Source organism: Lissotriton helveticus, chromosome 9 (genome assembly GCF_964261635.1).
Source record: "Lissotriton helveticus chromosome 9, aLisHel1.1, whole genome shotgun sequence".
NCBI classification, from domain to species: Eukaryota; Metazoa; Chordata; class Amphibia; order Caudata; family Salamandridae; genus Lissotriton; species Lissotriton helveticus.
The window spans coordinates 1,140,940,699-1,140,965,715 of record NC_136070.1 but is presented as its reverse complement, the minus strand read 5'-3'; the positions used below and the strand labels follow the sequence as shown (position 1 = coordinate 1,140,965,715).

General features: G+C 46.3%; 1 protein-coding gene across 1 annotated transcript in view; it reads right to left on the bottom strand.

The window, feature by feature from the left end:
* The window catches only part of ARHGEF3 (Rho guanine nucleotide exchange factor 3), an 800,814-nt gene that overhangs the window by 483,539 nt on the left and 292,258 nt on the right, over nucleotides 1-25,017 (bottom strand). Inside the window, exon 2 of the mRNA XM_078661575.1 lies at nucleotides 24,826-24,892. Coding sequence (XP_078517701.1) covers nucleotides 24,826-24,892 — 67 coding nt within the window. The remainder of the gene's footprint in view (nucleotides 1-24,825; nucleotides 24,893-25,017) is intronic.

Here is a 25,017-nt window from a genome sequence, read left to right as displayed (position 1 = left end):
CTGCCACACGCCAAAAGATATTTACCTGCAAGTTACCTTTTGTGGAAGCCTTCTAGCATCTTCTAATACATGATGAAAGTGTGACTTGCTTGAAAGCTGCAGCATGACATTAAACACTCATGCTCGGATTATGATCCCTTAGTAATTCTTTTTGGGCCATATGTATGAAACTTTGGTTTTGCGATTCTCAAATAGCGATTTTTTGCGAATCGCTATTTGAGAATCGCAAAACGCTATGGGGCGCATGCATCAAGGTAGGCTTCTGCGATTCCTTAATTGTGATTATTAAGGAATCGCAAAAGCCTATGCTAAACATTCCTTAATTGCGACTCGCAAATTGTGAGTTGCAATTAAGGAATACCTCCCCATTCATTCCTATGGGCCTAGAGGCCCATAGGAATGAATGGGAAGACATTCTCAATTTGTGATTCTCAATTAGAGAATCGCAAATTGAGAATGCAATTTCAAGGGTGCCAGGGTGTCAAAAGGACACTCTGTTGCAACCCTGAAATGTGCATGTGTGCACATGTGGCACACATACATGCCCTAAAGGCATGCATGTGCGCCACATGGCACTTTGAAAAATGCAAAAAAGTGCATTTTTCAAAGAAATCGCAAATTACCACCAACTTGAAGTTGGTGGTAATTTGCTATTCCTTATGGCCAAATTGCACTTTTTCTGGGCCTCTTATATTGCATTTAAGGAATCGCAATTCCTTAATGCAATCGCAAAATAGGGAATCGCAAATTTGCGATTCCTTATTTTGCAAGGCTGTTTTCCATTCATACATCCTACTTAGCTAAATTGCAATCGCAATTTTGAATGATACACATGACCCTTTGTCTGGAGCTTAGCTAACAATAGTGCAGCATGTGCAGTTGCACCAGGACTCATGGATGTATAGGGCCCTTAGCATCGCAATAATGGCTGTATTTTACTACCCATATTCCTTGCTCGCATTAGGGGCCATGTTGCACTTACAACAATAATGCTTTAGTGGCTTCTGCGGTTAAGGCCCCATTGCGAATTTGCCGGAGCAGCACTCATGTGGACCATATAGCTCTGGGCAACCATGAATGCTCTGGTGTTTCAGGTTTCCAGACCCAAAATGACTGGTTCTGGAAACACCAAAGACAATTTATTGGGTGTGGATCTGTACCCGGTAAAAACATGCGGTAATAAACCACAGATGAAGAGTAGTGGCATTGTGTGGAGACACTGCCCTGCCTCTATCCACCCACTCACCACCATGGGGGAAGCAGACAGTCCTCCCACCAGACTGGTCAGAGCATCCTCGCCCCCCCAGGCATCCTCCCCGCCGCAACACCGCTCGACCAGCACAGCCCCCCTGCAGATACTTACCCCCCTACTTAGGGTAGGTGTTAAATATCAATGCTAAGCTCCTTGGAATTGGGTAAGCCAGTGCGAAATGACCCAGTAATTCAGGGAGGGAGGGTTTCCACAATTTAGGGAGTTTAACACATGATCACCATTAACTCACAGCAAGATATCTGCCGGAATCATTAAATCCATCCACGGTATCTCCCTGCGAAATTAATGGGAAATAGGGAATTGGGAGCTAAGCGGTACTCTTTTCGATGCACAGGGTCTGTGCTTTATTGTGGCCCACGTGCACCCTCATGCGCTTATGTGACTAAACCTCTCCTGTTAGCGGCCTTGTCCACGTTTAGTTTTGTTTTGGAAGCTTTGTAATGTTAGAGTTTTTCTGTGTGCTGGAGGGATCCCTCATGTTGGAGACACTGAGCTTTCTCCCACGACCTTCATTCATCAAATTACTTCATGGTAATCCCCCTAAAGCTCACATTCGGACTCAAAAAAATAGACCCATAGCCCTTAGACCTTATAATTAATCTACAAAAATTGCTCCAGGTTTAACCTAGATGAGTTTTCATGGGTATTTCCTGTTCACGGGGCAGATATGAGTTAATAACGCATCTTAACACTGCAACCGCACATTATTTTTCATCCTAAAATGCAAAACTAGGGATCTGGAGAGGATAGTGCCTAGATTAAAAATCATTGTCAGGAGGTCGCTTACACCATCTCGTGAAAAGACGGGGTCATAAGTGAGGAGCCCCATTTGACAAGGAGGGAAACCACCATGAAGTGACTATCATTTGAGTGCTGATGAACTCGTACACTCATACTAATACCATAACACTCAATGATCATTATTCATATGGGCTGCTTAATAATATACTGCAAGCCCCTCTTACGTTCACATAAGACAGAACTGCTACGGGCCACGTCCATCACCCAGTACTGTACCAGTTCCCAGCACTTAACCACCTATCTCCAGCCAACCAGACATGGAATAACTGAAGACATCTGACACATGCCACTGGCCAATGCAGGACATCATTTAGACCACCACTAAAGATACCAACTTGCTACATACTATGACCGCTTCTGGACACCTTGCAATTACAATCAGATAAGGGATGACAGTAACAAAGTGCATTTAAACAGATCTCACCATCATTTCTCTGTACAACCCGGGCCTGCTCAGGATATTAAATCTTAACAAAAATCCCAGAATGGAAAACCTATTGCAGTAGCCTGTTAAGTGGAGTATGATCATAAGAAAAACCATAAAGAGACCTGCAGAGCTGCTCAAAGCTGCTAGCTTACTGTAAATCGATAAACTGTATGCCTGTCTCTCACTCTTCATCCGCCACACTGCTAAGCGCTGCATCCCGTAACACAATAACGGCACCTTAGTGGCCCTCACACTTGACATGGAAACACTTCCCACATAAGATCAGAAAAAAGACAGCAACCTTCCAATCATACATACTACACAATGTAGCATGCTGACTAAGCAGGCAGGCACTTTATTACCCTACATAGGGGTAGTATGTGGTATGAAACTGTTGCAATTCAATACCCAAGCCCGTATGTTGTAGGGCAGTGGATTTTTATCTGTTTTTAGACTCGTCCACATGCCCTGTTATGAGTACAAGAACAATTTTAAATAATGTAAGCCAATTTAAAATGAATAGAGAGAAACTCATATCCCCATATATGCTAACAGATCCAATTCAGAGGGAGAGTCCTGATTTTCTTAAACCATAAATTGCTTAATTTGAGCTCTTTAGCGCTTAAAACTGCCTTTGCTTCAATGTACGTCAATGGGGAAAAAGAAGTCCCCCAATTTTGTTTTCAAAAATCTCTTTCTAGTTTCAAAATGTTGGCATATATGGATCCAGTAATGCCTTTTAATTTCTCACTACCAGAATGTGCAACACAACACAAAGCACAGAAGCACATTTGAAAGAGCACTTTTGGGAGGTAATGTGTGGAAAGTCGGATGTCCACCAAAAGTGAAAAATTTGTTTTGTGTTGCTTATTTTGTTCCACGAATAAGTGGAGTAGGTGACATGGGGCGCTGGGGATACTGTGGGAGGACACAGAGACCTTAGGAATATTCTCCAAAAGAAGTGCTCCCAAGAATAGATATGTATTGCTACCTGATAATTTCTTGACATAAAGTGTTGAACTCTTTAATGAAGAACAGTCTTCCCAGCATTGGGCAAGTTGCTGAGACAGCCTTACCTGTCTTGTCATAGTGCCGCACCCTCTAGGACATCCTCTTTGCCCCCTCCGTTTAAAAAAAATCTCTGAGGGACCTCAGCAGGATGAATGTGTGTAAAGATCTCCAATTGGTCCAAGGAATGTAAAAAGATGCAGCTGCCATAGTAACATGCTCCAACTGTTGACAAGCTGGCGAGACATGTTAAAAGGGAGGACTGTGGAATTTTAGTTCGTGAACTGAACATCATCTGCGCCATCTTGCCCATTCCTCAGACTCACGTATGAACATGCACGACAGCCATTTTAGGTACCATGGTCTCCCTGTTCACGATCGATCATCAGCGCACTTCCCTGACCCTGCAAGCATCCCCCATGCACCCTGGCTGCCCCCGCTCTCACATGCTCAAGTCCTGAACCCTCCCCTTCCGCATGACTCTGTCTCTGGGAATCACACCCCGCGCCTGACCAACACCTCCTTTCCTTCCATGAATACCCCTCTTTTGATAAACCCTTCCTCTACGCTCGATTGTCCACACCGATCCTTCCTTTCATGAATATCTCTCCTTTGATGACCCCTTCCTCTGAGCCCGATTGTCTGCACGGACCGCTGGTCATCCCTTAGCCTGAGGATACAGTTTATAGCCCACTACTGTATGCACTCGCCCCTCTTCAAAGGAGCTACTATTGATCATGACCTCCCCACCCCCTGAGATTCGATCAGGCGCACACATTCCAAAGGAATCGACGGAACACTCAGCTGCGTGATAGCCCCCTCCTATTGTATGGGGGGTGAGGACCTCTACTGTAGCCACGTGTTGGAATGAGCCGGAACTGGGGGGGGTACCGGGGATGTCTTTTTCTTTCATTACTTCACAAATGTCTTTATTGTAATAAAGAGCGGTCACATGTCGTAAACCAGTGTATAAAAGGCCAGGCCTCAGAGAGGCTGCTAGAGAGCACCTCGAGACGATACCTTGTTGTCCGATCTGATGTGTTCTGCTCCGTCGGAATAAAACTTGTTTCCTGTCTTCCTGTCTCCAGCGCCTGCCTCTTTATTTGATAAACTTCGTATGGTATTAGAGGCGTTTAACGCCGGGCAAAATTACTTAAGGAACATCAACTAAATCACCTGACCATTTTCCTGACTTTCCACAATTGGCGCCCAACGTGGGGCCCATCAGCGACACGTGGATCCAGTGGGAGAGGTCCCGACGACAGAGTGAACGACTGCAACGATCGGGAGAGCTCCTGTCCGATAGACCCTCGTCTGACAGCCGATCATCCGAACTTCACTGGTTCCAAGCAGACCTCTCCCGAGTGATCTACGGTCCTGACTGGGAACCATCAGGAGTGCCACGGTAGCAGCAGAGAGTAGAGGACGATCGGGCGCTGGAAGCAGAAGACAAGAAACTGTCCATGCGGTCCGGGTAAGGTCGTGACACACGACGAATTGCAAATTGATTGATTGTTTGATTGATTGAAATACTAGTATTTGCATTGTCGCTCTTTGAGATATTCGCTGCCTACAAACGGGGAGGAATAGGAATATTCTATCTCCCTTTGCGGAAAGTGAAGGATAGGTAACGCGGACTTTTGTCCCCCATTGTAATCTGCCGTGCCTATTTTTTTTTTCTCTCCCCACTGATTGATTGTCCGAACATAGATTGTTTGGAGTATAGTTCTTTTGAGGTTCTCTGCTTGCAAATAACGTAGAATAGCAATATTCTGTCTAGTCTTTGCAAATAGTGAAAGATAGGTAGTGCGGACCTTTGTCCCCTGTTGTAATCTGTCATGCCTGTCATCTCCCCACTGATTGGTAGTTGGTACAACCCGGACCGCTTATTAGAGATGAACCATCCAGCTCCATTGGAAGGCACCCCTAATAAGGACATGTTCACTAAACAAGGACTAGTCGCTATAGCTTATAGTAAGTTATGGCATAAATATACAAAAAGTGATCCCGAAAGTCAGTGGCCACTGATAGGTTCCTTTGATGATCATAAAATAAAAGCGCTAGAAGCAGCTGTTAGAATAAATAAGGCAACACCCACCATGCTCGATAGTATCGGCATGTGGCGCAAAGAAGCAGAGCAACGAAGGAAAAGAGAAGAAGCAAGAATAGGGAAAGAGTTGCGAAAGGCAGCCCACCTGGCCGCTAAGGAACTAGACGAAGAAATAAGAAGGAAAGAGGAAGTTAGACGAACGCAAGAATCAGGGTTGACAGGCCAATGCCCTGTTAGGACCCCCTCAACGCTCTACCCGGAGATGCCCTCCAAACAACGGGCAAACGACGAGTTACTGCTAGGTCCTCCGATTATCTACATGCCCCCTCCTTATGCCCCCTGTCAGCCTCTAGCACAGCACCTACCAGTTCTGAGTGCGGGCGAGGGTGACTCTAGCGCTAGTGCCCCGGCTCTTACGGCCTTCGCACCAGCCACATTGGTAACAACATCAGATAAACTCGAGACTAGCAAGCAGCTAACGGCCAGACCAAATAGGTTGAGCAAAGACGAGCGGGATGGGATTGACAAGATAGCAAAGACACTGGTAGAACGGAAAGAGAGCGAAGAATATACGATGGATATGCACAATTCACATGCCGGTAGCCACAGACGGCATTTCATTTTACGGTTCAGCTACCACACCCTGAACGCATATGAGGATAGGTATCAAACTAAGGGTCCTGCTAAGCTGACGGCTCTATATAGAAAGATCGATGTTGGAGATGGGACTGAACGCGATGTGACGGACCTCTTCATGCAAACGCTTGAAGTCTTCCGCCACCTCACGGAACAGAAACCAGAGGTTAAGATCACAGTCCCTGAAACGGCTGAGTCCCCATTAGAAGTAACCAACACTATGATGCCTATCAGAGAAGCCGCCCCCTACTGGGTTCCCCCAAGAGGTCAGGGAACAAACGACGATATCAACCATGCAGATGCAAAAGGGAGGGTTGTGTACAATTGGGTTTACCAACCATGGGATCGACAAGATATTTTAACCTTTAGGCAAACCCTGCCTGATTTAAGGAAGAACCCGACAGCATTTTACACCGAATTAGGCACAGCCTTGGGTTCAACGATAATGACTCTAGCAGAAATTGATTTGTTTTTCGGGTTATGTCTGCCGGCTGACGTGTGGAAGCAAATCCGGAAAGCCGAACACACAGATCTGTTCGGACATACCTGGAATCAACTCAATGAGCTAGATAGACGACGAGAGCCCGGAAGGAAACCGATAAAAGACATACTGGAACTTCTGGACAAAATAGTTCAGAAGCTGAAAACCTTGATCCCAGAGAAAAAGGTAGATTGGTCAATAGTCACGGCTTGCCGTCAGAAACCCCAGGAAGACGTATCAGAATACTTCTTCCGATTTGAAACGGTGTTCTCCGACTACAGTGGCCAAGATATGACCACCGCAACCGGACAACACCTATTTGTGCAAAACTACGTAAAGGGTCTGTCACGAGAGGTTTCCGAAAAGTTACAAACGAGCGAGAGTAGTTGGGGGGCCTCCAAACCCGCCGCTATCCTCCAAATGGCTCAGTACTACGAACACCAAAATAATGAGAATGATAGGGCAACCGAGAGAAAGAAGAAAGATTTGAAAGAAAGGGTGATGATAGCCCAGATACAAGGGGTGGCAGTCGGGAAAGAACTACACAGGGGGAGCTACCAATCAATCGCCCCTAGAAATCCACCCCCAAAGGACCGCACACCCACTCCCTACTCTGGACGTAGGGATATAGAAGATAATCAGTGTGCATTTTGCAAAGGATTCGGGCATTGGAAGTCTCAATGTCCGGCTCTTCTGGAACTAATTAAAAATAAAGAAACGAGGGACATGACGAATGGCCCCAGGACTAGAGGACAGGGACGGGGGTACACAAACGACACCAACAGCGACAGACCAGGAAGATTGAACACATTTGACCGTCCCCGACAGAACCAGTACCAACTATCTGACAGTGAGAACACTCCCGATTTCGCATAGGACTGCCAGGGGCAAGGGAGGGATCCAGTCGAGCTCTGTGTTGACCAGCAAGGTCCTTACGTCACCGCTAAGGTCCTGGGTACAAAGTCTCCATTCTTGGTAGACACTGGAGCGACATGTAGTGTATTATCAAAGCGACTGATTCCAAGGGCACCCTTGTCTGGCTCACACATTACATCGATAGGTTTCGATGGAACGCCCTCCACTAATCCCCTGTCTGTACCTATCTCCTTTGACCTAGGAAACAACCCCACTGACACAACATTTCTGCTCTCCTCCAACTCTCCTGACGCCATTATGGGTATTGATTTACTAAAACATTTCCGAGCTACTATTAGGTGTTCCCCAGATGGAGTCCGAGTCATCCTGTACGACAACCCGAGCATGTCCAGATCCCACCCCACACGACATATGTACTCTATGACTGATGCTGACCTAACCTTGCTCGACACCCTACCCCTGTACCTATGGGCCAGAAACGACTCGGATGTAGGACGAATGATGATGGACCCTGTGCACATAACTGTTCGACGAGACGCAATACTCCCGAAACTCCCACAGTACCGGATATCGCCCGAAGGCGAGAAGGCATTGGTAGCGATTATTCAGTCCCTGGTAGATGCAGGAGTGGTAGAGGAAGTGGTTAGTAATGTCTGCAACAGCCCTATCCTACCCATTGTTAAGAAGCAAGGTGAGGGAGATGAGAAAGCGTACCGCTTCATCATCAACCTGCGAGAAGTCAACAAAGTGGTGGTGCCACAGTACCCCGTAGTCTCAGAGATCACCACCATTCTGACCCTCATCCCGTCCACTGCCACCACCTTCACCGTTATTGATCTCAAGAATGCATTTTTCTCTATCCCCATCCATCCAGACAGCCGTTATCTCTTCGGCTTTACCTTAAAAAACCGTTCGTACCGATTTTGTAGAGCTCCCCAGGGCTACACTGAAAGTCCCAGCATTTACAGCCAGGCCCTCAAAAGACAGCTGGACGCTGTCCAGCTGCCAGATGGAGGGGTGTTGATCCAATATGTCGATGATATCCCTCTGGCGGCCGACACCACTCCACTTGCAATCACGGCCACTATCCAACTCTTGCACTTTCTTGCGGAGAATGGCCACAAAGTCTCCAAAAAGAAACTGCAGTTCTGCCAGCCTCAAGTGACATACCTAGGCCATCTCCTGTCCAAAGAAGGGAGGAAACGTACGCCCGACCGAATCCAAACCATCCTAGACACCCCCATCCCAAAAACACAGAAGCAAGTCCGTTCATTAGTGGGCCTTACCTCTTTTTGCCGACAATGGTTACCAAATTTCAGTCTCATTATAAAGCCCCTACTTTCCCTGTTGGCCAAAGATGTTCCCTTCCCACTCCCTTGGACCCCCGAATGCCAAGCGTCCTTTATGGAGTTGCGGGATGCCCTTTGCTCGGCACCCGTCCTAGGAACACCAGATTACTCCAAGCCCTTCTCCCTCTTCACTCACGAAAGGGAGGGATGCGCATTGTCTGTTCTAACTCAGCCCATCGGCTCCAAACAATGCCCTTGTGCCTACTTCTCTGCCACTCTTGACCCAGTCGCCAGAGCTTTACCTGCCTGCCTTCGAGCAGTAGCCGCCGCTGCTGTCTCTATCCGTCAGAGTGAGGGAATTGTACTTTCGAACTCTCTCACGGTGTTAGTACCCCACGCAGTTGACACCCTTTTGAACCAGACCAAGACCCAACACCTGACTAGTGCACGACTGACAGGGTACGAATTGACTCTACTTGCACCCCACATCACTCTGAAGAGATGCACAACTTTGAATCCTGCTACACTGTTGCCCTTGCCTGAAAATGACCCCGATGTGCCCCCTATACACGACTGTGTGACCCTCACGGACGAACAGACTAGGAGTAGAATTGACCTCCGAGACATTGCTTTTACAGACCCTGATGGAGAGCTATGGGTAGACGGCTCTTGTATCAAACTCTCAGACGGCACCACTTCAGCTGCCTATGCGGTGACGACAGCCCGAACAGTAGTTGAAACAGCCCGCATCACGCAACGATCCGCACAGGCGGCAGAGCTAATTGCCCTCACACGAGCATGTATCATAGCAGCAGGAACCACGGCGAACATTTACACGGACAGCCAGTATGCCTTCGGGGTGGTTCATCATTTTGGGCTCTTGTGGAGGGAAAGGGGATTTCTGACGTCACACGGCACGCCCATCCTTCACGGAGATCTAGTCTCCGCCCTGATTGAGGCAGTTCTCCTCCCCAAACGATTAGCAGTGATCAAATGCCAGGCACACAAGAAAGTGACGGACTTAGTTGGACAGGGAAACGCACTGGCCGACATCACTGCCCGAACCACAGCTGAGAATAGGACGACGACACGCATATATGTGACCAGGTCACGAGCAGAAAAATGGACTGACGCTAGGGAAACAATTAGGGACATCCAGTCGGCCAGCACACCTCACGAACTGACTGAGTGGGCACGGGTGGGTCTAAAGGACGATGAAGGCTGCTGGCGGACAAAAGACACAAACAAATGGTTGCTGCCTGACTCATACTTGATTCCCATACTGACTATGGCACACTCCCCTGCACACATAGGTTCTGCCCCAATGATTGAACTCATTTCCAAAGTCTGGCACAACAACAAAATCCCCGACTCAGCCAAACGCCTGGTCCAGCAGTGCCTTATCTGCCTACAACACAACCCCGGGAAAGGAACTGTAGTACCCCGGGGAGGGTTTGGGATCCCCGACCACCCCTTTGAGGTCCTCCAGATGGATTCCATACAGCTGGAGAGATGCCAAGGCCTGAAGTACGTATTAGTCATTGTATGCGCCTTCAGCAAATGGGTGGAAGCCTATCCTACCCGTGATAACACTGCCATGACTACTGCCAAAGTACTACTGAAAGAGTTTTTCCCTCGCTACGGCCTTTGTCGAATTTTATGGAGCGACAATGGCCCCCACTTCATAGCTGAAGTTATCCAACTAATCTTGAAGGGGCTGGGGGTAAAGCAAAGGTTCCATGCGGTCTTCCACCCCCAATCCGCTGGCCTAGTTGAGCGACACAATGCTACACTAAAACTGAAACTGTCAAAAATAGTGGCCACCACAGGACTTAAGTGGCCGGATGCCCTCCCACTGGCATTGCTATCAATGCGCTCCACTCCCACTAAGCACCACTTGACCCCCTACGAGGTTGTGTTTGGGCGACCAATGAACCTCTGGACTGCCCCCAAACCAACCTCCATTCACGACGTCCCCGACGTCCTGCTGTCAGATTATTTGTGCAAATTAACTAAAACGTTGTCTGTCATTCATCAACAGGTGCAGCAGTCCATCCCCGATGCTTCCAGGGGTCCCGGTCACGATATCCAACCGGGAGATTATGTTTTAGTCCGGAATTTTCAACGGGCAAAGAGTCTGGAACCCCGGTGGACGGGCCCCTGGCAAGTACTGATCACCACTCGGACGGCTCTTCGAGTAGAGGGAAAAAGGCACTGGCTGCACGCACACCACTGCAAGAAGGTCTCCTCGACCCTGGCCACGACAGAAAACGTCGGCACCCAAGAAGAGCTCCTGAACAAAGACCGGCCATCACTGAACTGCTATCCTGATACCGAGGCACTTGAACTTTCAAAATTCTCTGATCCCACTGTGCCATCCCGGGAAGGGTATTTCCTGCGTCAAAAAGGAGGGAGCTTCGGCTAAGTAGACCACGGACTAAGTTAAAATCTCATAACGGTGGCCTAAAACAACCAAGGGTTACCCGGAGAGAAGCTAAACAAAGTCTGTGGTTCTGCCCACTACCGAGCACCTTGAAGATGATGGAAGCGCCAGATAAGAAGATGATGGAAGCGCCAGACAAGAAGATGATGGACGCAACCGGAAATACCCACTACAGGAACCCAAAGGCTGACAATTTGCACAAATCAAAGACAATCGCCTTCTTCATTCTCTTCCTCCTTTGCCTCCTCCTCATGACTTCCTTCTGGATCTTGGAGGACAGCACACCTGCTCATCAGATATTGCTGACCACTGCCCAGCCAACCACCATGAAAGAGCATCACCTGATCTCCCTTTCGCCTCAGCTCCGAGACAGGCGTAAGGAATTCTGGAACAATTCCTTCGTGCAATTATTGCACCAGCACAACCTTGCTGCAAATGCCACGAACTGCTGGATCTGCGGGTTGCTCCCGCATGCCACTGGACACTCCATCCCCTTCATCCCTTCTCCTTTTTCAGTTCACGGCTCCTGCCTCGCCTGGTTGATCCTCTTGCAGGAAAGCCACAAGGACAACGCCGCTTCTGGTCAAACAGTGTCACACTTCTACTATGGGTTCTGGCTGAACAAAACAGGAAGGACGTCTGCCCCCTTCTGTCCTGTGACCTCAGGTTCCGCCTTCCATATGAACATCCCTGCCAAAGAACGAGTTGAAATGCAAGTGCTCCACAATCCAGCTAGACCCACCTTCTCCCACCTGCGGAAGCGCACGGCTGCCACTCTGACTGTGGCCTTGTCTGTCATTAATGTCACAGGTCTCGTATGCCTCTAAGGCCAAGGAACACAGCTGGTGGGTCACAGTTCCTGCCGCATCACCAGAACATTGGTCTCAGTTGATCCCCCCTCCTTTGTTGCTTCTCCGAATATGTACTTTGTTTGTGGCATCAAAGCTTACACTTGGCTCCCGAAAGGTTGGAGGGGTACGTGCTACATTGCCTTCATTCTTCCCCCCACGTATGTGGCCCCAGCCTACCATCACCGGCAAAAGCACGCCGGAGACATTGGACAAGACGACTCCACCGGAGCACAGTTCCTGGATGCGGTGAAGGGACTTGTTCCTCTGTGGGGCCCAATGGCAAATAGCCGCGCTATCCGACACCTGACTCAGGCAGTGGAAACGACCATTAACATCACGGCTGGCATCCTCGCCAACAACACGGCCGAGCTTCAGGCAGTCCGCCTGGTGGCTCTTCAAAACCGCCTGGTTCTAGATGTGGTTCTGGCCGACCGTGGAGGAGCATGCCGCATCATCGGCTCCAGCTGCTGCACCTACGTGCCAGATAACTCGCCTTCAGTCTACAAAGCAATCGAACACCTCCACAGACTATCCTCAGAGGTTCACCAGGAGCAAGAAGGATGGTCGCTTGGAAGCTGGTTTTGGGACACTTTGAAGGACTGGGGATGGAGGTTGTTCACATTTATACTGATACCAGTCGTGGTACTGTGTGGGTGTTGCTTAGGTATTCAATGTTTGCCACCTTTGTGTTCTCTCATTTCTAACTGTATGTGCCCTAAGACTTTGGACTTTAGAACTGAGCACATGAGTCCCCTCTATGAGATAGAAATACGTGGTCTTATGGGGATAGATCCGAATTGACAAGCTGGCGAGACATGTTAAAAGGGAGGACTGTGGAATTTTAGTTCGTGAACTGAACATCATCTGCGCCATCTTGCCCATTCCTCAGACTCACGTATGAACATGCACGACAGCCATTTTAGGTACCATGGTCTCCCTGTTCACGATCGATCATCAGCGCACTTCCCTGACCCTGCAAGCATCCCCCATGCACCCTGGCTGCCCCCGCTCTCACATGCTCAAGTCATGAACCCTCCCCTTCCGCATGACTCTGTCTCTGGGAATCACACCCCGCGCCTGACCAACACCTCCTTTCCTTCCATGAATACCCCTCTTTTGATAAACCCTTCCTCTACGCTCGATTGTCCACACCGATCCTTCCTTTCATGAATATCTCTCCTTTGATGACCCCTTCCTCTGAGCCCGATTGTCTGCACGGACCGCTGGTCATCCCTTAGCCTGAGGATACAGTTTATTGCCCACTACTGTATGCACTCGCCCCTCTTCAAAGGAGCTACTATTGATCATGACCTCCCCACCCCCTGAGATTCGATCAGGCGCACACATTCCAAAGGAATCGACGGAACACTCAGCTGCGTGATAGCCCCCTCCTATTGTATGGGGGGTGAGGACCTCTACTGTAGCCACGCGTTGGAATGAGCCGGAACTGGGGGGGGGGTACCGGGGATGTCTTTTTCTTTCATTACTTCACAAATGTCTTTATTGTAATAAAGAGCGGTCACATGTCGTAAACCAGTGTATAAAAGGCCAGGCCTCAGAGAGGCTGCTAGAGAGCACCTCGAGACGATACCTTGTTGTCCGATCTGATGTGTTCTGCTCCGTCGGAATAAAACTTGTTTCCTGTCTTCCTGTCTCCAGCGCCTGCCTCTTTATTTGATAAACTTCGTATGGTATTAGAGGCGTTTAACGCCGGGCAAAATTACTTAAGGAACATCAACTAAATCGCCTGACCATTTTCCTGACTTTCCTCATCTGGACCAAGTTTGTCTCTCTGACTGTCATGTGGGCATGTGGGCTGTCAATGTAAATGCCAAGTTTGTACTAATCTAGCCTTTTAGCTAATTCCTGGACACTCACAGTTTTATCTTCTAAGGACGTTGAGAAAGGTAGACGATTAAGTGATGCACTCAGAATCAGTGGTGTAACGTGAGTGCAATGGGCTCTGATACAAGCAAGGAAAATACCTGCTGTCCCCTGCCTGGGTAGTGAAAGGTAGTCATAATTGGGCTTCAGCAGGACCCTTAAATCCTTGAATCCTATGTCACCGCCCTACTGATCCTGTGATAGCTACACACCTGCTGAGAATCAAGCAATGTGTTCGAGTGGGAGAGCCTGGTTCACCTGTTCACCACTAATCCAAGGCATCTCTGATCTTACAAAAATGTGAATAAAGGTTCAGGAAGGCAGTGAAGTGGACCTATGTTCTGCCTAGATTCCCAAGCAGTTAAAATAGGTCACCTAACATTCAGCTGTGGCCAAGAAAACAGAAGTTCTTCCCTAATGTAGGGACTGAATCACACGTTCAAGCGATATTTAAGATGTGACTCAGACACAGATGAACATGCGCACAGATACACAAGTAGGTTGCTGACCAGAACCAAGTACTGTTCAGTAGAGCTGCTGGCGGGCAGTATCACCAGAAATGGTGCAAGAATTGTCAGCAATTTTTGGGCTTTTGTAGGTCTGGCTTGACTGCACAGCTGTTGCCAGACCTCATGTGATCACCAGTGAAAGATCTTCAAGAAGAACTAGTGGCTACATGTTGGTTACCTTGAGTACAACATTTAATTGGGCAGAAGGTGTAGGCTTGCACTGAAAAAAAGAGTACTTGCTTCACTCTTACTGGCTTGAGAGGGGTGTTACTTCACTTAACATGGCTACCAAGTTCAAATGTAATGATGCAGTGACTTGTATTCCTGTTACATTGGCCGCAAAGGGGTTTCCCGATACCTAATATGGCTGCCATGTTCCCAGTGCTTCTGCACGCACAGTCTTACTTTATTTACATCCTGGCCATGTGCCTCTTCCCTAACCAGTTGTTTCCACCCTCTGAATGTGCCTCTAGGCAGTGAGCAGAACATGATGTCATGGAATTAAATAAATACAGTTGTGCGTAAGAGTCCCTCTAGCAGGGCCCGCGACATCTATTTGCTCATTCCTCTCTCACCTGAATGTGTCCTCATATCCCCAGAACCTATAGGGTTCTTGTGGCACGCAGCTGACCTCTTCCAAAGAGTCCCACAGTAGGGACCGGGAGGCATAAACCAGAAAGTGGATCATAGAAACCACTTCCCTCTGTAAGGCCTTTGCCAGGGTGTGTTACAATACCCTGGACCTGCCAAGTAAGCGCAACACTGGCCTGGTAAAGGACCTTCGCGTAAAGCATCACCTTGCCTTGGCTTCAGAACTGCTGTCCCATTCAGGAGTCCTCCCTGCACTGAAGGAAGCCTCGCCTGGCTTGGTGTACAACCAGAGGTGCTGCAGGACCTGTACAACCTGGTCTGTATCCTGCTCCACAGCTGCTCCCTGCTGGGACCCTCCCTTACCTAGTTGCTTCACTTGCCCCTGCTCTAGCACAGCACAGAATGGCCCAGACAGACAGAAACTTATCATGTCCCCCAGAGCTCCGCCATGTTGCAATTATAAAATGGCCACCGCTTTCACTTGTGATTGGTAGGTGCTGATGAATGAGCCTTTGTGTTTGTGGAAGGCCCTGCTTCTATAAATGAGAGATTGTAGCTACCGCCTCGCTGCCCTGGCTGCAGTGAACCCAAGAGGGACCACTGCCTGACACTGCCCAAGAAAACAAGGAATGGTGCTGAGTGAGCCCATGCAGTGGGAGGCCAGGGAATTGAGAGCAGCATGTGCTGGCAAAATGATGAGCACCCGGCACACCACTCGCTGAAGAACCTAGATGCCAAGCCCTGCCACCCAATCTTTCCCACGATCCACTCCTCCAAGAGTGCTGGCTACCAGGCCGCTGCAGAGCCTGTCAGCAGGGGGTGGGGCTTCTGCTGAGCTAGGACAATCTGCTCTCCAGTTAGGCTCACACAAGCACACAGGGTGTCCAGTGTTTTTTGGGCCTTCTGGAAGTCACCTGTTTTCTTCAATGCTCCACCAATCCCAGCACTCAAAGTTTTAGCCTTCGTGCAATTTTATGTTTTTGACTTGAATGTTTTCGTTGGAGGACACTCTTAGGAATTAACATCAGGGCCGGACTGGCCATAGCAGGCATCGGGCATTTTCCCGGGAGGCTGAAAGGGTGGGGGCCAGTTTTGGAGCAGTGGGGGCCGGTTTTGCAGCAGTGCTGCAATATCGGCCCCCAGTAACAAAAGCAGCAGTGCTTGTGGCTGGTTTAGTTATGCAGCAGTGTTTCACACTTGCATCCTCGCCCACCACCTTCCCCCCACCCCGGGGCCGGTCAGGTTAAAATTGCCAAGGCTGATTTGTGTTCTCAGTCTGACCTTAATTATCATATATAATTATTACGTCTAATGAGATTAGTAGTTTTAAAACAAGTTACTTGCCTTCCGTATATTTTTTTTTTAACTTAGTATAAGGAAAGAGGAGATGTTATCGACAGTGCAAATTCTGTTTTATAGATTGCTGGTACAAGTGTTGTTCCAAAGGAAACAAAATGCATAGAATCGGACAGACACTCAAGCAAACAATGAATGTTGCCATCAGACGAATACAATATTAATTATGCTTGCTGCATACATGTACATACAGTATGTGCATTCGTGTAATCCATTTAATTTTAATGGTACCCAGGTAAGGGTTCTCAGATGTATGGGGGATCTGGTAGGTCAAGAAAGGTGGCTAAATCATGCACAAGGAAGTAAACGCGTGAAATTTACTAAAATGCTGTCATTTGTTTTGGGGATTTAAATTATTCCACGTCTTTTAAATGACAGCAGTCTCCCATTTATGGCTACAGGAACGATCTGTGATATAGTCCCATTAGGATCATAGAATTATGAATAATGTGTTTTTTTTAATTGAAGCTTGTTTTATTAACAAATATTACAAATACATCTTCACATTACCAGGGTATTACATTTGTAATTGACTTCAAACGGAATGCAGATTATGCATGTACTCAAATATATTCATTTTTTTGCAAAACCTTCTATTCAGGATTTATCAAGTGAGGTAGCAATGGTAGTAGGTGGTCAGCTACAATTTTACTAAGTATTTTATAATCTGTATTTAGGATGACCAGGGATCTGCAAGAAGAGAGATCAGAATCATTCTTACGTTGCTTGAAGACGGAAACTCAAAGAACCTCTTGAAGAGTGGGAGGTAGGTTGCCTTCATAGGCGGCTGACTTAAGGTTTTTCCAGTTTTGGAATTAGTAGGTCAGGATACACCTGGAAAAATGTCAATGGCACCATGCCTTGGCCATGAGTTTTGCCTCTAGATAGTGACCATATTGCTTCCTTTATTTCAGTAGAGGTAATAGGGGCATCAAGGTCTTTGCTTTGTTCTGTGGAAATCTTTGTCAGCGGGATGTCACCTAGGAGGTCGGATAGGTCCTCCAAAGGAGAACTCTGGGGAGGGGTATATAGTGCATGATAACGTTGGGAAAAGGCAGCATGGATTTTACTCTGTGTAAGCACTAAGGGGTAGATTTACAAGAAAGTGAGGCATCTGTAGAGATGTGTCACTTTCCCTGCTCCACCAAGCAAAACCCTTGCGTCACCATGGATGCGCCGTATTTACAGTACGGTGCACCATGGCGCAAGAGTTGTCAGATACGTCAGAAATTCTGATGCATCTGTTGACGGAAAAGTCACGCATTGCTGGAGTCATGTCGCAAGCACTACGCAACTCCAGTAATACGCGTTGCGGCCTATTCCCAATACACTGCATCACTCCTAACGCCTGCTTGTAGCAGGCGTAAGGTTTTGACGCAGTGGCTTCCTAAAAGTCACGCAGTGAAATCTTGTTGATTTCACTGCGTCACTTTTACGAGGCTTTCCTACGGGGGAACGCCTATCCTGCATACATTATACCGGTCGCAGGGCTTTACAACGTAACGCATCTCCCTAGATGCGTCACATTGTAAATGGGCTGCAACTTTTACGCCGCCGCTGCGTCACAAAAGGGGCTCAACAACGGTGCAAAATCGATTCAAGGGGCTTGTAAGTCTGCCCCTACACTGTCTGGAGCAAGCCAAATAAAGGTGATTTGTCCATGAGTATATTCCTATCTGATAAGTCAAGTCAGCAATGCTCCCGGGTTGCCACAATTGGCATTCAGTTTTGCAACATGGGCAGTGTGACTGACACACAGTGGCCCTCAAGCAGAGCAGCATGTTTAGTGCAGGTCACAGCCAGGGAGCGGGTGCGTGTCTTGCAAGTAATGGCCTCATTTTCAAGGAAGAGCAAGGAGTTTTTTATGGTTTGTAGATCTGCTTCTAGCATTCTCCTTGCATGCACTACAGTGTTTACACAATGCTCACCCCCCAATTGGAGCTTTAAATGCTTCCCATTATTTAGCATCAGAAGCAGCTGTGTTATGAAAAAGGTCGAAGTAAGTTATATCTTTATGTGCAGCGGAATTCAAAATCTTGGCTCTAAGGTTATTTTATCCTCTCTTAGTGTTGTCACTGGCCTTACAGCGAATGGAAGAACTTGGACAGGTAGAGAGCCCAGGATTAAAATGATGCACTTGCGTGGAAGGTGGGATACTCTTATGCTGATGTCTCTGCTGTATGCATGTAGCGCCTCAGGTGTGTGTTGTTCACTAGGATTTAACCTAGGGATGGGTGAAATTACTGCGCGAAAAGTGAAACGCTAGAAATGTTGGAATGTTATCTTTTTTTTCCCTATCCTCAGAGGGAAATTGGACCTGGCCTGCTGCTTTGTGCGTGAAAAAAGGCATACCATATTTTTGAAGGACTGTGAGGGTTTGGAGGATGTATTTCCCTGTGTCTCAAACTCTTGTGCATTTGCCTTTTCTTCTTACCAGCCCTCGCACAAGTTCATAGCCTCGACACTTTCTTTGCATCGCAGATACCTATATTCAACTGTCTGTTTGTAGTTCAGAAAATATCATAAAATGGTGTAGTATAAATACATCTTACAACTGTTTCACTTCCTCAAATATTTAAAAAAAAACATATTTTGAAGGATCTGTCGAGTTTGTAGTCACAAGAGGAAACTGATAAGAATCTTGATAAATGAGCATCTGGCACATAAATATTAGAATTGATCTATTTATAGTGGTCAACAGGCACTAGAAACATATTCTGAATATTTTTTTTCAAAAGCATATTTCCTTTGGAAACATTCGCTTAAAAACAAATAAAAAGCAACTTTCCTGCCAATGTCCTCAAAATGAATTGCTTGTCATAAATAATAGGGGCCATGAAGTTAGCTGGTTCAAAATAAATATGCTTATTTTGGCCACAGCAGCCACAATATCATAATTAACAAACGTCAGCATTTCACCAAATGAGCACAGTAAATAAGCCTTCCCTGACAGGTGCCTGGCCGAAGGAGCAGGTGAACCGAATCATCATGAGCAAATATAGAACGAAAAATGTAGAAAGAGGAAATCCATAAATAGCAAGAGATCTTGGCTTCAGGCACGAGCGCATTCGATGTAAACCCCTCTGTGCTTGCAACTAAACTTAACGCTGGGTCCTTGGCGGTTTCTAGCAACATTACATAAAGGAGGAAGGTTGTGTGTATACGGATGCTACCAAGGTTTGTTTAACAACAAAAGCAGTATAAACTCAGACAGAAAAATATTGCTTTGGTCAAAAAGTATGCTTAAGATTTGCACATAGAAGTTTTGTGTTTATTGCAAATTCAGCCCCCAAACAGAGAGCGTGTATTTCCCTTATCTTTAGCAATATTATTATTTTTATTTTGAGTTTTATATAGCGCTAGCTAGGCCCGAAGGGATCAAAGCGCTTTACGTGTTATGTGATGACGTTTACAAGAGGTACATGAGGGGATCCATAAGAGACATAGTTGAACAATACAGCATTAAGTGGTTATAAAGTCACACAAGTATAACAATCTTGTGCAAAGCCAACTGTATAGTAAGACTATAAGGGAATGGGCGGACTTAAAAGGTAGTTGAACACTACTAATCATACACTAGAAGCAAAAGCAAAGGGACTGCTTATCGAACCTCAGAAAAAGGAAAGATTACCCTATCCTGATGTCCATTTCCATCCAATCGTGACCAGCTCTGTGATACCAGCAGTACCTTGCGGCAGTTCCACAGTGCATCAGAGCATCCCTCAAACACTGATGAGGCATCCCTTCCTCTGTAGAGTGCAGCAAATGGTGCCATCTTTTATTATGTTTTTTGGGGGGCAGCCCTGGGCTTCGCATATAAGGAGTTCCAGAAGATGTCAAATGCCATGTCCTGCCCTCCATCTTGCAAAGGTAGGCGCAATTGTTTACTGCAAATTCTGTGCTCTGTCCTATTTGGTCAGACCCAATTCGAGACTTAGCTGGGCTTTCTCAGCTCTAGGAAGGCCTTCGTCCTATAAGATGTTTAGCAGCGCTATCTTAAGGGTGAGGTCTATGGGACAGCCCAAGACCACGTGAATGATCCCTGCTGTGCCATCCAAAAGGGGTAGATGATTCTTAATGACCAGTGTCTGTGAAGGAAGTCACCCAATTCGATATGGCATGCAAGGCAGGTGCAGGAGGGCACCTTGCACGTGAGCAATCGGGGTCAAATAAATCCTGTGTAGATACCTAAATTGTACAAGGTGATACCTGGCAGAGATGGGCACATCCAGTGGTGGTTCCTCCGCTAAAGGCGGAGGAGAATCGCACCACTGCTTTTCAGCAGTGTAAAAAAGGAAAAATAAAATGATAATAACACAATGTTATTATCATTTTATTTTTCCTTGCTGAGGCAGTTTTGCAAGGCAGGTGGGTAAGTATACAAATTCATTCGCCTACATCCAGTGGCCGGCAAAGAAAAAAAATGTGGGGGAGGGAAGGGGAGAGGGAGGAGGGGGGTAACAGAGGGTATCTCAAAAAGAGGGTCAATGAACAAAACTTACCATACTCGCACATAATAATGCCATGCCAATCTCTGTTTCCGCCCCACCATGCAAAAGTTTAGGTGTCGATCAGAATGCCAGACGTGATATGCAGGACCCGTAGGCTGAGACATGTTTTATAGGGCCACTTAAGTGGGTGGCACAATGAGTACTGCAGTTCCACTAGTAGCCTTTCATTTACAGGCCCTGGCACATGTAGTGCCACTTTACTAGGGACGTATAGGTAAATTAAATATGCCAATTGGGAATAAGCCAATGTTACCATGTTGTAAGGCGAGAGCACAAGCACTTTAGCACTATTTAACAGTTGTAAAGTGCGCAGAGTCCTAATCCCAGTAAAAACAATGTCAGCAAAAACAGGTCTGAAGGCAAAATGTTAGGGGGAAACCACACCAAGGATGCCAGGTTCAACACAGAGGATAAGCAGATGATGAGAAGAAAAGTGACCAGAGAGGATTACAAGAGAAATGGATCTTTGAAATACTTGGGATCCCAGAGGAAACAATAAAGGATTCCCAAAGCTAGCTAACTCAGAACATTTAGAGGCGACCTATTATAAGGACTCAATGAAAATGATGGGAAGCAGGATTCCTCCCTTTTGAGACATATCCCGGCCAGTAATAAATGAGGAAGGAAACTGGAATTAGTGTAAACATAGACAGTGCTAGCAGGTGCTCATCATGAGATATCTCTTCCAAGCAAAGTTGAGCTCAGTCATTGGATGGGGTAAACCACATTCTCTGGATTTCAGAGCATGGAGAAGGTCTCCTTACTAGTCAAAGAAAAGGACACTGGAAGAACCCAAAACTTATCCACATGAGAACTGCTCTGAAGACCCTGGCCGCTCCTCTCCTACTCCCTCTCTAACACCCCTCTTTGCTCTCATTCTTTGCACATTTGCTCACTGGCTTCCTCTTCCAAACCCCTTCCTGTTTCCCCTTTTATGCTCATCTCCTTCACTCACGTAACAAGTCCAACCTCTTGTACCACCAATAAAGGAACCAATCCAAGCATCTTTTCCCACTATTTTTGACGTATCTTTCTTCCATTCCTTAGTGGTTACTTCTCCATACTGTATCCACCATTTAATCTACCCTATCCACCATTTCATTACTCACTTCCCTAAACTGAGGCCGGGGGGGGGGGAGCATAATTCCATATTGAGTGTTCAAATGTAGAAGAGAACCCAGACCTGTGGCAGGTAGTAGTTGTCACCAATCAGCATTCAAAGGTGGGCTTTATTAGTGGACTATATATTGGATGGAAATATGTTTCCAAAATGTGTAGCATTCCTATTATTTGCAACAGAGAAAGGTGCGTATTATGAGATTTAATTTAATAAAATAAAGTTAAATGAATAACTTTGCCACTGCTCCTCTGTAATAGATAATCACATTTGCTGCCTTCACTGATCTCTGCTTTTGGATTTTTTTATCAATCTTTTCTTGAGCAAGAAACCATTGGCACAGAAGGCGAAAGTGTGCGTCAGTGTGGTTAAAACCATTCCAAAACAGAACTAAAGTGCTAGTTTGAGGTGCCCGACACAGATTCTAGGTATCAAATATAAGGCCAGCAGTACTGGGTATTTTTCACTCCTGCTGAAGTGGTAAAGAGCTTGGGTGTCTATTTCGAGCGATAGCTATGCGAGACTTACACATTTATGTAGTACTCAGCTCCTGCATTTTAGATGTTGTGACTTTTCTGTCAGCATCTTGGCCATTTCTACAAGACTTCTGCTACCTGGCATTATATCATCTTGGTCAGACCACCGCAGCATCGGATCTCTACAGTGCATCGACTGCAACAATTTTCAAACACAGCATTTTTTTGGTTATTTGGCATTAAGGGCCAGAATCATCTCTCTCCAACTCTTTCTGAATTATACTGATAGTTTGGACAGATTGTAATGAGTTCAAACCACTCTTTAATACCCATGGATCAAACTACTTTCCTGGATCTTGCCTTGGAGATCCAAAAATCTCTCGCTTTTGTACAGCTTGCATAATCAAGCCCTCCTCTGAAAAACATCATCCTGTGCCTCAGCTCTAAAGATCTCTGTAAGTGAGAAAGAAACCCTCCCTAGTTTGACCACTAAACTGCATAACAAGTTTCCTTGATAATCTCGACTGCAGAGAAGAGAGGATGCCTGGCTTTCACAGTCTTGCTAACACCTTACAGGCACACAAGCAGGTACTTGGTTCATTTTTCTAGGTTTTTGAAGGCAAAAAGCCACTTCAGTTGTGATCAAAGATTCCATAAACTTTTAACACAAAATAACATAATATAACAACATAGCACCATTTTATAGTGGCTTCGATTCGTTGCTAAAAACTGAACATGCTAGATTAACTGATATTGCTCCTGTACATTTATTAGGTCAAATGAAATATGCTTTTTAAAAGAAAAACAAAAATTGCACATATATATATTTTAAAAAAATTATGCGTATTAATGTAATCCCTCCCTTTTTGTATTGTGACTTTTATGATTTTTATTAATCGAATGAAGTGGTATTGAATTGAATTGAAACAACATAGCACAACAATATTTGGTATAGCCGCAAGAGTGATCATGATACACTCTTAGCAAGTGATGGAAGGGGCAGTGGAGTTGGGGGGACTCCCATGGGCTCATTCTGAGTCCTGAGGTAAGTCTGAAATCAGGAGGTTGAGCCCAATTTTCAGATTCTGAGTCTAGCACACACTGTGCTTTGTTTGGTAGTTTTCGTATAGCAAATTACTCCAGGTACGGTCTGGAGAAATCTGCACAGAGGAAACAAAATATAACACATAATACTTACAGGTTTACGTTTCTGTGAGCCTGAACCAGATGGTATCCCCAATTTTGACAGGGAAAACATGGAATAAGCTAGTTCCGGAAATACTGCATCCAAGTGGAAACGATATCTCTTCTGCTAATTCTCTCATGGGTAATGTGCGCTCACCAACTCTGGGCCGCGTGCTCTCCAGGGACGGAGCTAGGGACGTGAGATTCGGGGTGTGTGAATCGCAAATCTCCTGATTCAAAAACAGTATACGAAGGGTGAAGGGATGGGATGACCAAGGTTTGGGATACACTAATCCTACAAGGATATAGTTTAATACTGATTTGCTTTAGATGGAACTCTGTCCAAGTTCTGGATAAAAAATCATTTAACAAGTTAGAACTTTTTAGTCAATTAATAACAAAGAGAAAAACCAAAAAAGGCATTGGAGACCCGACTCAGGGCATCGAAACCCAACTCTCAGGCCAAGAATGCCTTTATTTGGGGGGGGGGGGGGTCACATCCCAAACACCCCCGAAGCTATGCCCCTGGTGCTCTCTCGCAGTGTAGTGATGTGTTTCCAGGCTCCACGCAAGGAGTGCAGATGAGTGCACAGGGCAGGTACTTCAGTTGGCACGTGGCAGCCAGTGAAGGCAGATCAACAGGTTGCGCTAGCATTAATAAACAGCATATTTCCACTAGGGGCCTTTGAATTAAGATGTCATTTATGCTTTATCAAATGCACTTTTATGATTGCAGAAAGTTGGTCATTGCTGGTGATCCAACTTAAAGAGTCACTTGTGAATGAAGGAATTATACAAATTTCAAGGTGATTCCTGGGCAGTCCACAGTGGGATTCAGAATGAGGGACTTTGAAGTTTGAAGGTGGCCACCCATTTATGCCACCTTATTGACAAATCATACCATTGGAAGTAAGGGTTCCAATAAACATAAATTACCCGCTGAAATATCAATAAATGCAATTGTGTGTTACTGTGGTATTTTTCCTTCATTAGCAGCCGCCATGAAGCGACCCAGCAGAATAAGTATTGAATGTTAAATGATGCCTGAGCAGAAGACTCACCCCTCGGAAAGTCCAGCCCTTGGTGGAAGGAAACAAGGAAAAGGTGTTCTTCTGTTGACATCCAGGCCTGCAAGAAGAGAGAAAAACAAGTGTTTACTTCCCGTGCATTCCATGCTTTAGGCTTTCAGCTCCAGTGCTCAAATACGTCACACAAGACATGCCGACATTTTACATTTCCTGTTCCTTTGCGCG